General features: G+C 48.5%; 1 protein-coding gene across 4 annotated transcripts in view; it reads right to left on the bottom strand.

The window, feature by feature from the left end:
• Nucleotides 1–5066, bottom strand: part of PPP3CA (protein phosphatase 3 catalytic subunit alpha) — a 291565-nt gene extending 286499 nt beyond the window's left edge. For 3 of the 4 annotated variants that reach the window (XM_036410486.2, XM_036410494.2, XM_036410503.2), the window contains exon 1: nucleotides 4945–5066. In XM_036410486.2, the coding sequence (XP_036266379.1) occupies nucleotides 4945–5002 (58 nt within the window). In that variant the 5' untranslated portion in view covers nucleotides 5003–5066. The remainder of the gene's footprint in view (nucleotides 1–4944) is intronic. The other variant, XM_045570402.1, reaches the window with a different exon arrangement.
• Between the last annotated feature and the right edge of the window lie 10067 nt (nucleotides 5067–15133).

Below are 15133 nucleotides of genomic sequence, written 5' to 3'. Positions count from 1 at the left end.
CAGATCATTCAGTCAGAATTTATTCAGTGCATAATAAGCAAGACATGGAACTAGGCACCACTGGTTCAATGACCATACTTCCAAAATGAAAATTTTGAATACACACATCAACAAAAAATGTTATGTAACTTCCAAGTTTATGCAGCAACCTGGGAGACATAGTTTGGACACTGACATACTAGAATTTCCAAAACATTCCAATGCTACATAGTAGAGACAACTAAACATTTAATTTCAGAAGTAGGAGTAACTCCTCCCCCAAAAAAGAAAAATCGGGGTTGTAGAAAAAGACTCTACATATTTTAATGTTAGAGCTGATGAATTTTTTTTTTTTACTTAACTCCATATGAATAAAATTCTGTCTTTGAACATCAACCATCATTTTTCTAGTTTCACAACTGTAGAAAATACCTGAAATTGACAACACTGTAAGGTGGTATTGTCATGATCTGAAGGCAACTGTGAACATAAATCTCTGATATCCATTTGTTTGTTTTGCTCTTGGCAGGCATGTGCAGAATTTCCAGTTGCAAGAGATAGGAGTAAGTTCATAGAAAGTCAGATAGACCATATTTTAAAATAGAGCCATAATATATTTTGCTGTGAGGCAAATGCATGGATTAGGGGAATAAAAAGAAGAAAAACACCAAGTTCTATTCCTTTCTCTGATTCTATCAATAAGGACACATCAAATTTTCAGTGTCTACATCATTCCCACCAGATGACTGTATTTTAAAAAAGAAGTGCTGCCCTAGCTGGGTAGCTCAGTTGGTTAGAGCATCATACCAATATGCCAAAGTAATGGGTTCAATCTCCAATCAGGGCACATACAACATGCAACCAATAAATGCATAAATAAGTGGGAGCAGAGGGAAGGGCAACAGATGAAACAAAGCAGTGCACTCATCACATAACAGTTTCATTTCTTCCAAGTATTTAGCTGTCATGTAGCGAAGTTCTACAGCCAGCAGGGAATGTTAGGGCCAGGCTAAGAGTTAAAGGCAGAATCAGGCAGGGATCAATGAAGAGAGCTAAAGTTTGAAAAGAAATGTCTGTAGAGCATCACTACAGAGAAAAAACAGACTATTGAGTATGTCAGGGGAGGGAAGTAGTAGTTATTCTTCTATTTAAATTCCTCCATCTTTTGCTTTATATTATGCAACTAGAGGCTCGGTGCACAAAATTTGTGCTCTCAGGGTGGTCCCTCAGCCCAGCCTGTACCCTCTCATGGTCCCAGAGCCCTCGAGGATGTCCAACTAATAGCTTAGGGCCAACAGTAGGACATCCTTAGCCCTGCTGCAGAGTTGGGAGAGGCTCCCACCACTGCCGCTGCACTGACCAGCCGTGAGCCCGGCTTCTGGCTGAGTGGCCCCTTCCCCTGTGGGAGTGGACTGACCACCACGGGGCAACTCCTGCATTGAATGTCTGCCCCCTGGTGGCCAGTGCACGTTATAGTGACCAGTCATTCTGTCATTTGGTCGATTTGCATATTAGTCTTTTATTATATATGACTCTTTTTTTAAATGTAAATGTAAAACAATGAATCATGTTATTCTAATTTCCAACAAATGTTACTACCACGATGTTTTCTCTGAATTTTTATACTTTCCTTTTTTTTAATCCAAGAACATCTCAATGAAACAGCTAGTTTTGCTAAATGAAGTGGCTTTTCCAAGGTAATCTAAATGAATGCGTTTCATCTTTAATGCTGCATCCATTTCCTTTCATTCCTAAGGTTTAGAATACTGATAAGGGTCTCTGAACACACTTGAGAAGGTGCTGAAAACCTGAAAAATCAGTTAGTTGCAACTTAAATTCAACCTATTTTTCTAAAGTTGCATGCTGGAACTATAAGTCAAGAAAATCATACTACTACTCACAAGCAGAGCTTTATTTGTAAATAGCATTTTGTTATACCATAAAAACCAGCTCACTCTAATGAAGGTAACTGTAAACAAATGCCATGGCACACCATGGTAATAATGATCCAAATACTCTATGTAAGCAAATACTTCTATAACTGCATTTGGTACAAGGAGATAAAGTTTAAGGAGCACAGAAATTTCCTCAAAGATAATCCCTTTCCTGCATTAAAGAATAAGTCAATCTCAGCATGAAGATGAAGTTCTAGCAAAATGTAGAGTGAAGTCATGATTTTGTGAACTGTCTTATGTAATTTTTATGAATATGAAAAATTGTTTGGTAATGTTCTCCATTCATTATACATGTACTCTGTACTCACCAAGCATCTGTATACATCTTCAAGGGGAACTGCTATTTCATAGTGGACTGATCATCAAAATAGAGTATCATCTCAAATAATTAACCATAAAAATTATACTTATGACAAAATGTTGAATCCAACACTTGCTAATGGCTTTTAAGTCTGTAAGAAAGTGTAAGAAATAGTGCCCACCTTAAAAATCAGAATTCGCCAATAAAACTTTTTTCTTTAAGTAAAATTTCACATTCAGAATTTCACATCAAGAGGCTTATCAAAACAAATGTAAAATTAACTTTTCTATTTTGTGTTTATTAACCACATTTGTTCTATAATAGTATATAGACCAAACTTTTGGAATTATGCATTGGTGTACTTATGATGAAAAGCTCCATTCATAATATACAAGGTATCCCCAAAAATGTATACACTCACTTCTGTAGATTCTTTTAAATTCTGAAAATGAACCATATATTAAAAAACACTGACTTTATAATCTCAAAGTGTGTATCCATTTTGGGGGGACATTTTATATATATACTCTGCACTGGGGAGAAAAGGAAGGCAAACAGCCACAGAATGGTTGAATGTACTCTTTCACATTAACTGGTAAAGACACCAAGCCTGAATATACAATTATTTTTTGTATTAGTCACTTGATGACAATTTCACATTTACATGTAGAATCCACACTTTGTGATTTAAAACAGGGAATGTGATCTATGTGTTTGCACATAAGTATTTTTTTTCATTGCTGACACCTTTACTGCTTATCATTTTAATTGCAAGTTTTATATTAATTGTTTGAAACTAGGTAATCTTAGCATACACATTGGTGTTACAACACCTAAACTTCACACATCAGAGAGATATTTGTTCTCTCTGATATTTTAGCAAAAGGTCTTGTTTTACATGTCAACAGAAAGCCTTAAAACAAACCATAGTTCTTTTGAATGAATTTGAATTGACTGTTTACAGGAGGATCCATGGCCTGCAGAAAGAAAAGCTGTGCATCTCTAGTCCCATTTTCCAGTCATTTTTTTTTTCAGGTATTTCCTTCTTATTTTGATGGGTCTATGAATACTACATTGAGGCAGGAATGACTTTAATATAACCAAAACAAAATAAGATATTTTATTCTATTTTCCTTATAAAGGAGACCACCATTTCCCCCATAAGAAAACACATACACAAACTTTCAAAACTGAGCACATCCGAATGAAGCAAGGAACAGTTCTGAAGCCCCACATGAATTCTGACTGTATGGTCTTTAGGCCGCTGGAGTATTTCACCGATGGGCTCTTCATGCAAATGACTTTATTGCCTTCACTCTACTTGCAAGCTCTGGCCACATAAGAGCCCACCTGGGTTCTATACCTCTAACTCCCCCACCCCCCGCCACCCCCACCACCCCCACCACCACCACCACCTCTCTCATTCTCTTTCTCTTCACCAGCCAGCCTTGTCTCCAATTTCAGAGGCCCGCTCAGCGCCTAGCCCACGCCCAGCCCTGCTTTGCTCTGCATTCTGACCCCCAGGCATGAGGGCTACTACTTAATCCTGGAGGTTCTGCTACGCTGTATCATCCTTCCAGGATTCCTAGGACGCTTCCTCCCGGACTCCACCACGGAACACAAGGGAAGTGGGTTCCTCCCCGTGCAATAGAGGAGACCCCTGCCTCTCCCGTTCCTCCCCACACACAGCCCGGCTTCTCTTTGCCAGAAAGCTCAGGGCCATCTCCGCCAGAAGCAGAGGCTCCCTGGCCCTGGGAGAACCAACCAGCCCCTGGAGAAAGGGGTGCCGGGCGCGGAGGAAGCCGGCGGGGCGAGTTCCCCCACGGGGAGGTGCGCCCCGGCGGAGAACCATTCGAGAGCAATGACAGGTCGGCGGGGGGAAGGCTGAGGGAGGCCGGGGAGCTGGGTGAACTGCTCTCTCGCCTCTCGCAGGGCCTGCGGGGGAATCCCGGGGCCGGGACGGTGGGACGCCCGGGTCGATCCCCGCCCCCGCGCGCGCCCTCCGCCCCCCCCCCGCCCGCGGCGCCCCCGCCCCGCCCCGCCCCCGCCCCGCGCGGCAGGCAGCGCCGGGCGCCCCACGCTCTCCCGCTCTCTCGCGAGTCCTGTGCAGGCCCTTCCAGGGGGAGGGGAAGGGCGCGCGGAGGGACTTGCTGCAATGGATCGCCCCGAGCACCCCAGCCCGAGGCAGGCAGGCAGTCGGTCGAGGAGAAGCCACCACCGCCACCTAAAAAATGCCGTGTTCATTTTTTTTTTAAAGCCATACCCCACCCCCTCCCTGTGCAAAAGAAAACCATAAACCCGATCCCATGCAAGCCAGTGAGCAAGCCACCCACTTCCTATTTCTGTCACAGCAGCTACACCCTGCCAGCAACCACCGCCGCCCCCCCGCCCCCGCACCCCGGGCGCCCCCTCTCGCCTCCGCCACCCCCTCGGCCGCCTCCCCAAGGCTCAGCCATTTGCTAACGGATCCTTCCACCCCCCCATAAACAAAAATGCCCCCAAGTGGGCCTGGGGGGAGGCCTGGGGGACAGGGTGCGCGCGAGGGGGGGGGGGGGCCGAGGGTTGCACAATATCCTAGAAGGTCCGCGGCCGGAGCGGGGAGAGAGCCCGGGGCGGGGGAGGGGAGGGAGGGGACCAGAGGGGAGGCGAGCCGCCCGGTGCCTGCGGCACACGGTGCACCCCGGCCGCCGCGGCCGGCGCGCCGCTTACCTTTCACCACCCGGTCCGTCGTCGACAACTTGGGATCAATGGCCTTGGGCTCGGACATCTCCAGCCGCCGGGGGGACAGCGACGCGCTGTTCGTTCGTCCGTCCGACTGCACACCCCGACCGGACCGGCGGGGGCCAGACACTCCGCGCCGCCGCCGCCGCGCTGCACACCGCTCGCCGGAGCTCCGGGTGCGGAGCTGGCTGCAAAGTTACTGCCTTCCCCGCGCGTCCCTCTTCCTCCTCCGCCGCCGCCGCCGCCACCGGCCCCGCCGCCTCGGCTCCCGGCACGCGTGTGTGCGGGTTATTTATTTATTTTCTGAGCACGCCGCTCGGTTGGTTCTTCTTTTATTCTCGGGGAAGGGGGATGGGGAGGCGGAGGAGCGCACACTCGAGCAGCACCCACCCGGGCACGGAGAGCGGGCGCCGCGGAATGGAGCCCCGCGCGCGCACACAGCCGGGATTAGGACCGATCACATGGGGAGGGCCGGGGGCGAGGGAGGAGAGGCAGGGCCGCGGGTGTCAGGGCCACCAACCGCGCCTCGGCGTCCCCGGCGGCGGAGAGGCGCCCGCCGCTGCCGCTGCTGCCGCTGCCGCTGCTGCCGCCGCTGCTGCTGTCGCTGCTGCCGCCGCCGCCGCCGCTCCCCGCACCGAGCGCCGCAGCAAGTCCGCGGCCGCAGGAGACGTCCCGCCGCCCGCTCGCTCGCCTCTGCGTCCCGCGCCGCTCCTTCCCTCGCACACACAGGCGGAACCGCGGAGCTCGGCAGACACAGTCCCGGGCGCAACCTACCCTCCGCAGCCGCCGCCGCCGCTGCCGCCGCCGCCACCGCGCCCGCCTCCGCCTCCTCCCCTTCCTCCTCCCGGCCCCCGCCTCTCCCTCCCGGGCCGCCCCCTCCTCCTCCTCCTTCTCCTCCTCCGCGCCGGGCCCGCCCCCGGGGCCCGCCCCCACGTCAGAGCTCCTGCTGCTGATTGGCCGACTTGCGCGTCAATCTAAGCCAGGTGACGGCCTCCAGCTCCGCCCACGCCCCGCCCCGCCTCCCGGTCCCGCCCCCCGCTCTGTTTTCTCCCAGCTGCCAGCCAGCCAGCCCGCGGGCCCGCCGCTCGCGCCGCCCGCCCGGCCCAGCTCAGATGTCACCGGGGCTGGCAGGCCGGGATCGGGCCGGAGCGCGGGCCGGGGGCGCGCCTGGGTGGAAGTGGGGGGGTGGGGAGGGCTCTACCAGCAGCCCCATTGGGCTTCCTCCCCTGGACCCCCCACACACACACCCTCGCCGCCTGGGTGACTGTGCCCGGGCGGCTGGGCTAAGCCTCCGTGAGTAGCTGAGCGCGGAGGGTGTCTCCGGGGCTGTGCGTGGCTCCCGGTGTGTGCTGGCTCCGGGGAGGGCGCTGAGGGCGCAGGCTGGGATCCGGGGTCGGAGGGCGCAGGCTGGGCGCGTGGGGGGAGGGGGACGGGGCGACGAGCCGGCGGAGGAAGGCTGGGCGCGGGGAGCCCCGCGGCCCGGGGCGCAGTTGCTGTCGCCGCCCCAGCTGTCCGGGGAGGATCGCCCAGACGTCTGCCAATAAACAACTCACCTTTGGGGGCCGGGCTCCTTTTGGCAAGCGTGGTTTAGCTTTTTTTTTTTTTTTTGCAGGCGACGTGTTGCTTGCTAACACTTACTTGCTAACATTTACTCTCATACCTTGGCGAGGCGGGTGGGGGGGGGGGGTCTTGGGAGAGGTGCCACCCAGACACTGGGCAGGGGACGTGGCCGTGGCCAGGGGTGCTGAGCGAGGTGGGACGTGGGAGCGGGCTATCCAAGGAAGATGGGGCAGGAGTCAAAATGACCCCGGACAATTCTGAGTCACCGGGGATGGTCAGATCCTGCAGGTGTGGGGGGGCCGGGAGAGACACCCCAGAGAGGGTCGTCTTTTCCCTGTTGGCACAAGCAAGCCACTGGTCAGGCTGCCTGTGACACACCTCCCTTCCCTGCTCTTTGCGGTTGCCTGACACCCATCTGATGCTACCGCTACCCATACTCGTTTCAGGGCCTAGAAGCCCTAGGAGGATCCACATGATGAGTCCCGCCAGTGGGAAGGAAAAGAAATTAATCCAAGGCAGAGGCCAGAGGTGACTGGTCTAAATGCTCCTTCGGGATCTACCTGCCACAGGGTGAGTGAGGGTCTCCCTCTGCCAGAAGGCCACCTCCGCACAGCCCCTCGCTCCCACCAGCCTCCTTTCAGCACCGAGGCCTGGTGAGGAGGCCGGAGTTTCTTAGGGAATAATGAAGAGAACTAAGTAATTTCCCACCCTGCATCCTTCCTGTCTTCTTTCCAAATCCCACCACTATCAGCTTATTCCTTTTTTTTTTTTTTAAAGGACCCAGGAGCCTAGTAAAAGGCCTCATACAATATTTAGGGAGCTAGGAGGTAGAGCCAGTGTTTGGGGACAGGGATGACATTAAAGTTCAAACTTGCAAATAAGTTTTAGGGATTGACTGGTGGTGCTGGAGCATGACTTGAACAGTTTGGCCTGCAAGGAGTCGGAACTTACTGGAGAAAGCAGTTAAGCCTCTGTGGAGGCCTGCTAGCTGGAAAGGAGACCATGCAGGGTGTGTCCATCTGGCTCCAAGATTCTGCTGCCGGATTCAGAAGCCAGGATAGGGCTCGGTCATTAGGCTGACAGTACATTCAATAAACATGTGTTGTTCTTTTCTATGCCAGACACTATGGTATGTAATTTATCTGTGTGTGGAGAGAGGAGGGGAAAATTTTCGCCCTTAATAAAGCCTGGAGTCCAATAGGACTATCATAAAAATACTAGCTCTGAGAGGTCACTGTATCATCTCAGGAAGGGGTTGTTGAGAACAGCCCCCTAAGCATGGGCGAAGCTAGTTGCTAAGGTAAATTTGGGGAGCTGGTCCCTAGCCAGGTGGGACAAAGCCAGGTAGGGATGCCAAGACCTGTGGGAGAGGAAGAGGGTCTGCTTGAGAAAAGACTAAGAAACCATGTCCGGGGATTCTCATTTCTGAGACCATGAGTGTTCTCTTCCACATGTTGCGGTTTCCACCATTTTTTAGACTCACTCTTCAGGTTGAAGAAAAATACCTGTAAACCAAGATCCGGAGGCTTAACATGTCAGCCCCATAGAAAAGTTATATGATGCGGATAGGAAATAAAGGCACACCCTTCGGTCCTCCACAAATCTAAGACACCTCCTAGCTGAGGTATGTGTGGGGGAAAAGAGGTTATGAATCATAATCTCTTTATAGCACATTTATCATCAAGTACTTTTAATGCATGTTTGTACTCCCATACTGCTGTGACACAGACATCTTAAACAAAACTGGACCCTACACAGGAAAACGAGACAACAGTATGTTCATTGAGAACTAGTTACATCTTCATGCTGGGCCTGCTGAAATAGCCAAATCATCCTTTTTATACAGATTTTTTTTTCAAATATCTTTTTTCAAATATATATATTTTTAAAGCTTATTAGACTGGCCAGGCTGATTATGATTATATTATACTTGTATGTGATTACCTTATATTTGGAATCTACATTTTTCAAGCTATTACTGGAAGCTGACTTTAACAATATCCCCTGCTTATAAAGAAACAAATTTGCTATATACTAAAAAATTGTATTTCCCATTCTTTTGTATATTTTTCTCTGAGAAACATATGCCCAGGTAGGACTTCTATTTCCTGACCTGCACCTGCTTGTGTCTAAGTGAATCCACGTGTCTCATTCTGGTCAATGAACTGTGGGCGAAAGTGTGTCATCACTTTCAAGCCAAAACAGCTAAGCAAGAGATATTCATTACCTATGCATTCCCATCCTTTAGCTCAAGCATGTCAAACTCAAAGACTAACACGGACCAAATAAATGAGGCATGCGGCCCGCAGGCTGTGAGTTTGACATGCTTGCTTTAGCTAAATGAAGATGTTTCAATGGCCCAGGAGAAGGCATAACACCACATGGAAAGAGCTAACTTCTTCAATTACCACATAAAGGGATGCAGCCCACCCACTATGAAAATCTGCATCAGGCTTTACATGAAGAAGAAATAAGCATATATTGTGTTGTTCCATTGAAATTTGGGGATATGCTTGCTAGGGTGGCTAGTACTATCAAATCAACACACAAGGTTATTTAACATGCTAGTACAAAAGTAAAATTCATATTTTTTTGTTATATAACAGAACTACCAGACTAAAAATATTCTTATTTCTTTTAATATGTGAGCATCAAACTTTGCCTTCTTGTAAATGAATTATTCATTTACCAGTTGTGTTTTGAACACCTGTTCTGTACAAGGTACTGTGCTATATAGATGGTGCATAAATATATAGATTAGGAACTCAAAGATTTAGTCCTTTATTCAAGAATCTCAAAGTCTTATTATACAAGAATTTTATGCATATTATCTATGCAAAAATTTAAGTATAAAGGAGTAACGTCCTCTATTGGAGAAAACAAACTAATTTTACTATTGACTTCACAACTAATTATGAAGATAAATGTGTGGAACAAAAGAAAATATTGACGATTCGGTATCATCTATGTAGTCAAATGCTCCAAATCACAGCTTACATCCTTGGGGACAAATCATATTAAATGAACAGTATTTTAGTTTGCTCTTAAGTGCTCAGTTGATTGGGTGTTGTCCTATGCACTGAAGAGTTGCTGGTTTGGGAGGGTGCATGCCTGGGTTGTGGGCACAGTCCCCTGTGAAGTGCATGTGGGAGGCAGTGATGGATGCTGCACTCTCACATCAATGTTTCTCTTCCCCTCTTTCAAATCAATAAAAAGTCTTTAAAAAAATAAGAGGGTTTTTTTTTTTTTCAAGAAAAGAACTGAAGTTATTGTATTTTATATCTTGTTTTGAGAATAACCTGCTCTTAAAATGTTGAACTTTCTCTTGGTACTTGGATATCTTTACACTCATTTTGACATTAAGAATTTTGACTCTTCTCTTGGTTTTGACTCTCCAGAGGGACGTATTTTGTTCTGAGTAGTTGATGGGAGACAGGATGTCTGACCTATTCTCACCGGAGCTGCTGGAGCCTTGTATTGGAGAACATGCAGACTAGACAGCCTATCCTAGTGGAGCCATGACTGTGTATAAGAGCAGGATTTATTATCTTAGAGTTCATTCCCCTGATGTTCACTTCTAATATGTCAAGTTCTACCCTCTTCACTATGGAGGCTCTATGAAATAGATGAGTCATCACAAATTTTATTATTTGAGGTTTAAACTAAACAGATCTTTATTTATCTTTTGGGTTGCTCTTGAAATATTGTTGAGCCTTTTTTTTCTTTCAGAAGGCAATTTTACTCATTTTGAAAAGTTATTTCTCAAAGAACATAAAAATATGTTATACCCAATGTATTCAGGAATAAATTTTACTTTTTCCATCAGGGACCAAACTATAACTTATGAAATGATATGCTAAGTTTAATATGAAGAGAATATACTTTACGTAAAATTTAGGTGATCATTATTTATTTGGATTTAATAAACATTCATGATTATTTTTATATTTATACCTTTATCTCATATTTCAGTTCTGAATTTAAAAATAAATGTTCTATTGAAAAAGAATCTTACACTCAATAAATTAATCATATTACCATATACTTCAAATTAGTTAAGTTTTATATTGCATATTAATGGTTATTAGAAAGCATATATTCAATTGAACACATATCAGGCAGTGGAAATATAACCTAAAAAGAAAACAGTCTCTCCCCTCGTAAACTTTACATTCTAGTTAAAGGAAAGACAAGATGATTAAAAAAGAATAATTAAAGCGACTGGCTGTTCGGACACTAAGGCCAGTGTGGAGAAGGGCCCGGATCAGAGGCAAGATAGGTAGATAGGTCCAGAACACGGGGGTCTCGAGCAAGGAGACCCCGCCTGCCATGCTTCCTCTTAGGCCTGCTTCAGTTTTCCTTCCCAAGTTAATGGGGCCAGGCCCCTTCCCTTAGGCCCCCAGAGCGCTCAGAAGTTTGGTCCCAATGTAACCTTCTTCCTGAGCTCCTCTCACCGCTGCCCAACTGCGGCAGTGCCGCCCCTGTGCCTGAGTCCGCTGAGGCCCCGCAGCCCTCCCACTAGGCTCTTTGTAGAGGCCAACAGGCAGCATTCTGGCTGTAGCCACTACTATGAACTGGTGGGTGCATCCTGGTGCCAGCCCTGGAGAAGGTAAACAGGCTTTCTTTTCCTAGTCCGAAAGCTGCATGCTGATTGGACCCTGGGAACCCAGCCCTGCACAGCAGCTTTGTAGGGCTGAGAGAAGCGTGCCAGATGCTCAACCTGGAGCAGACCCCCAAAACTATGACCACTATCAACTCCCCCAAAGTCTCCAGGAACTATAGCCTATCCCTGGCCTGTTCATCAAATACACAGCTCCTGGGCACCTCCCACTGCACAATGCTGGGCCCGGTTTCACGGGCACATGTGTCAAACACAAGGCCCGCGGGCCAAATCCGTCCCGCCAGGCCTTGCAATGTGGCCCGCACCGCGCTGTCATCACTGCACTCCGCTGCGTGACAGTTTATGACTGTTCAGTAAACCATTCGGCCCGCGATTTAGGCTAGATTTTAGATTTTGGCCCCTTCTCTGATTGAGTTCGACACCCCTAGGAGGCGTCAGGGACCAGAGTGGAGGCAGCATCAAGACAGACACGACCAGAGGGTACTGGGATACCGCCTCCTGATCATGCTGGCAGGCCCTGGCCTGCACTATGATGCCTTCAGGAAGCTGGAGCAGATGCACCGTACCTGGATGGATGAAAAGGATCAGAAGGATCAGATCATCACAGCCTTCTACAATGATACTTGGGCTGTGCCAGGGCCAACAGAGCCAGGCTCCAGCAGGAGCAACAGCAGAGGCAGCAGCTGTACCCACTATCCGGGCCTCCCCCGGGCCTCAGGATCATGCCCCATGGCACCAGCCCCTGAGCCTCTTACCTGAATAGAGCCTCTCCAGGACTCCCCACCACCTAAAAAGTGTTCAATAAAGTGATCCTCAGTGCTCAAAAAAGAATGAGAAACAATTACACACACAAACACACATCCAATATGTCAGGCGGAGTAAGCAATTAGCATTAAATACTGCACAGTGTTAAGGGCAAAGGAAGAAGTGATGGGCAAAGGGGTGCTACTTGCTGTTGCAGCCAAATTGTGTAGGGTGAACCTGTCTGAGAAGGTGATATGTGAATGAGGATTCAAATGAAGTGAGGGAGGTATTTAAGCTGCTATCTCAAGAAGAGTGTTCAGGGTTAAAGGAACAGCACGTGCAAAGGCCCTGGAGTAAGATTCTGACATTTCAGGAACTATCAAAAGAGGCCAGTATAGCCAGAGCACAGTGAACTAGAGAAAGTGGTACAAGATGAACTCCAGGAGATGGTGCAAGGTCAGAACACATAGAACCTCAGAGATTTCTGACTTTCATTTGGGTGAATTGGAAATTATTTCATTAGAGAAGTAATATGATATGATTTAAGTTTTTAAAAAAGTGATCACTCTTTAGTAAGAACTGACTTCGGATGTAGTAGCAGGAAGGGAGCAGGAATAGAATGGGAAGACCACTGAAGAGATTATAATCCTATATAATAAAAGGCTATTATGCAAACAGACCAAACGGTCGAATAGCCAAACAACCGAACAAACAGTTGCTGTGATGTGCACTGACCACCAGGGGGTGTGCATGCAGCAGGATGGTGGAGCAGGAGGATGAGGGCACCAGACCAAGGCGGGGCACCAGACACTGTCATTGGGGAAGACTCTGGTGATTAATAAAAATTCTTTGCTCCTGTGTGCCACAGTCCCACCCGGCCCTCACACCTGCTGCTGACACTGGCCTCACCCACACCCACTGCCAGAAGCAGATAGCCCAGTGCCAGCCCTGATCTCCCCTCAGGGCTCCTCCACCTCCCCCTGCTCCTGAGGGGTGATCAGGACTGGTAGCCACCACTCAAACCTGCTGCCTGCTACAGCCCTGCTTGCACCCACTGCTGGCACTGTAGCTGCCACTCATACCCACTGCCAATGCTCCCACTTGCTGCCAGTGCTCGGTACTGGTCCTAATTGTTCAGTGCTGTCAGTAGTTGCGAAGGACAGCTGCCAGCCCTGATTGCCCCTGAGGGCTTCTCTACTGCCCCGGCTCCTGGGGGGCAATCGGGGTAGCAACCGCCACTGGAACCCACTGTTGTCGGCAGCCCCAATTGCTCCATGCAGTCAGGGTATGGGAGTAGGGCTGCCAGCAAACAGGGGATCAGGGGCCACAGTGGGAGGGGCCAGGTGGGGCCTCAAAGGATGGGCCAACACCCACCCCTGCACCCACCACAGCCTCACAACCCACAGTTCCCTTCAAGGTGCATGAATTTGTGCACTGGACCCCTAGTCAGATTATAAAGCAGGCTGGAAACACTAGTAAGGGGTTTTGAATGATGAGAAGTATCTGATTCCAAATAGATTTTATTTATTTTTATTTTTTTATTTTAAATCAATCTTTATTGTTCATATTATTACAAAGGTTCCTCATTTCTTCCCCCCTCCACCAGGTTCCCACCCTCCCCTCCGCCCCCTCCCCTTCCCCCATTGTCCTCATCCATAGGTGCACAGTTTATGTTCAGTCTCTTCCTTCCTCCCTTTCCCCAATAGTAAATCCCTTTTCAGATAGTAAATCAGTTACTTATATCATTTTCTCATATCAATAATACCTCCACATGCCCAATGATACACTTCACACAAAAGACATTTCCAAATAGGTCAACCAGCCTCATCCAGGCCCCACCCAAGGCACTCACAGATCAACACCCCAGCACTATACTAACTCAACACATCCAGATCTAAGCCTTCATCACTTGATTCAGCAGACCCTCAAGTTCCCACAAAAGTTTCCAGCCATGTCTGAGAGGCAGCCGGGGGGCAGGGGCAGGCAAGGAGAGAGCTGTTCCGGGCCTGGCTGCTCCGGGCCTGGCCTCTGTTGCTCTGGTTCATTCCACAACCAGCTGCTCCGGGTCTGGTCACTGTCGCTCCCGACCTAGTTGCTCTGGACTTGGCAGCTGCTGCTCCTGGCCTGGCTGCACCTGACCCAGCTGCTCCGGGCCTGTGATTCCAAATAGATTTTAAAAGTAAAGCTAAACTGTACTGTTGGGTTGGATACAGAAGCAAGAAAATAAAAGGGAAGAGTCAAGAACTCCAAGTTTTGGAGCATGAGCAAATGGAAGGTATGAGTTACCATTTACTGAGAAAGGGAACATTGGAAATGGAGAGCATATTTTCTCCATTTGTGGAGAGGATCTAAAAGAGGTTTTAGATATGTTAACTTTGGGAAGCAAATTACCTAATAAAAGATAAACATGCAAATTAACCATCACTCCGCAATACCCACAGCCAATCAGAGTGGTTATGCAAATTAACCCACCAAAGATGGAGGTTAATTTGCATATGCAAGCGCAAAGCTGCCTGGAGGGGTGTGAGCCTGCTATGAGGGGAAGGGGGACAGCGGCGGGAACTACAGGAGCCACAATCAGGACAGAAATGAGGACTTGCTGACTCCCACAGATTTGCTGGCTCCAGCAGGCCAGGAGCAGGGACTTACAGGCTCCCTGGCAGCTGGGAATGAAGCCAGGGGAAGGAAAGCCTATTTTTGCATGAATATCATGCAACAGGCCTCTAGTATTATACATGAGAGTGGAGATGGCATGTAGGTAGGTGAATATATGAGTCTGGGCTTGAGAGAAGAGAGCCAGGCTGGTGATTTATAAAATGGAGAGTGGAGGCACTGTAGCTGTACTTGATTTCAGTTAGAGGATAAGGAGGAGTGGAGGGGCCTGCAGAGCTGACTGCAAAGAACTGCTTCTTGGGGGAAATGCTGGTGTCCTGAGGTCATGCAAACGCTGTGAGTTGTGTCAACCATGCTGATGGGTTAAGTAAAATGACTACTGGTTTTGACTAAAGGAGAACACTGGTGATCTGAATAAAGCAGCCTTTATCCCTGCCTAAAATAGCACTGCATCACTCTGCCTCTGCACTGATTTAGCTCCCTTTTCAGGTTTATAATCCCTTGACATGACATGTGTAGGTGTGCTTTGTATGTGATGTGTCTGTCTCTCTTCCTGCAGCTAGCTGACGTGATCCTTGAGAGCAGGGACTTTCTTTTGTTCCCAATTGACTCTCCAGTGCCTGTAATAAATCTAGCACA

The sequence above is a fragment of the Pipistrellus kuhlii genome, unplaced genomic scaffold, assembly GCF_014108245.1.
Source record: "Pipistrellus kuhlii isolate mPipKuh1 unplaced genomic scaffold, mPipKuh1.p scaffold_m20_p_1, whole genome shotgun sequence".
Lineage (NCBI taxonomy): Eukaryota > Metazoa > Chordata > Mammalia > Chiroptera > Vespertilionidae > Pipistrellus > Pipistrellus kuhlii.
This window is presented reverse-complemented; position numbering and strand designations above follow the sequence as displayed.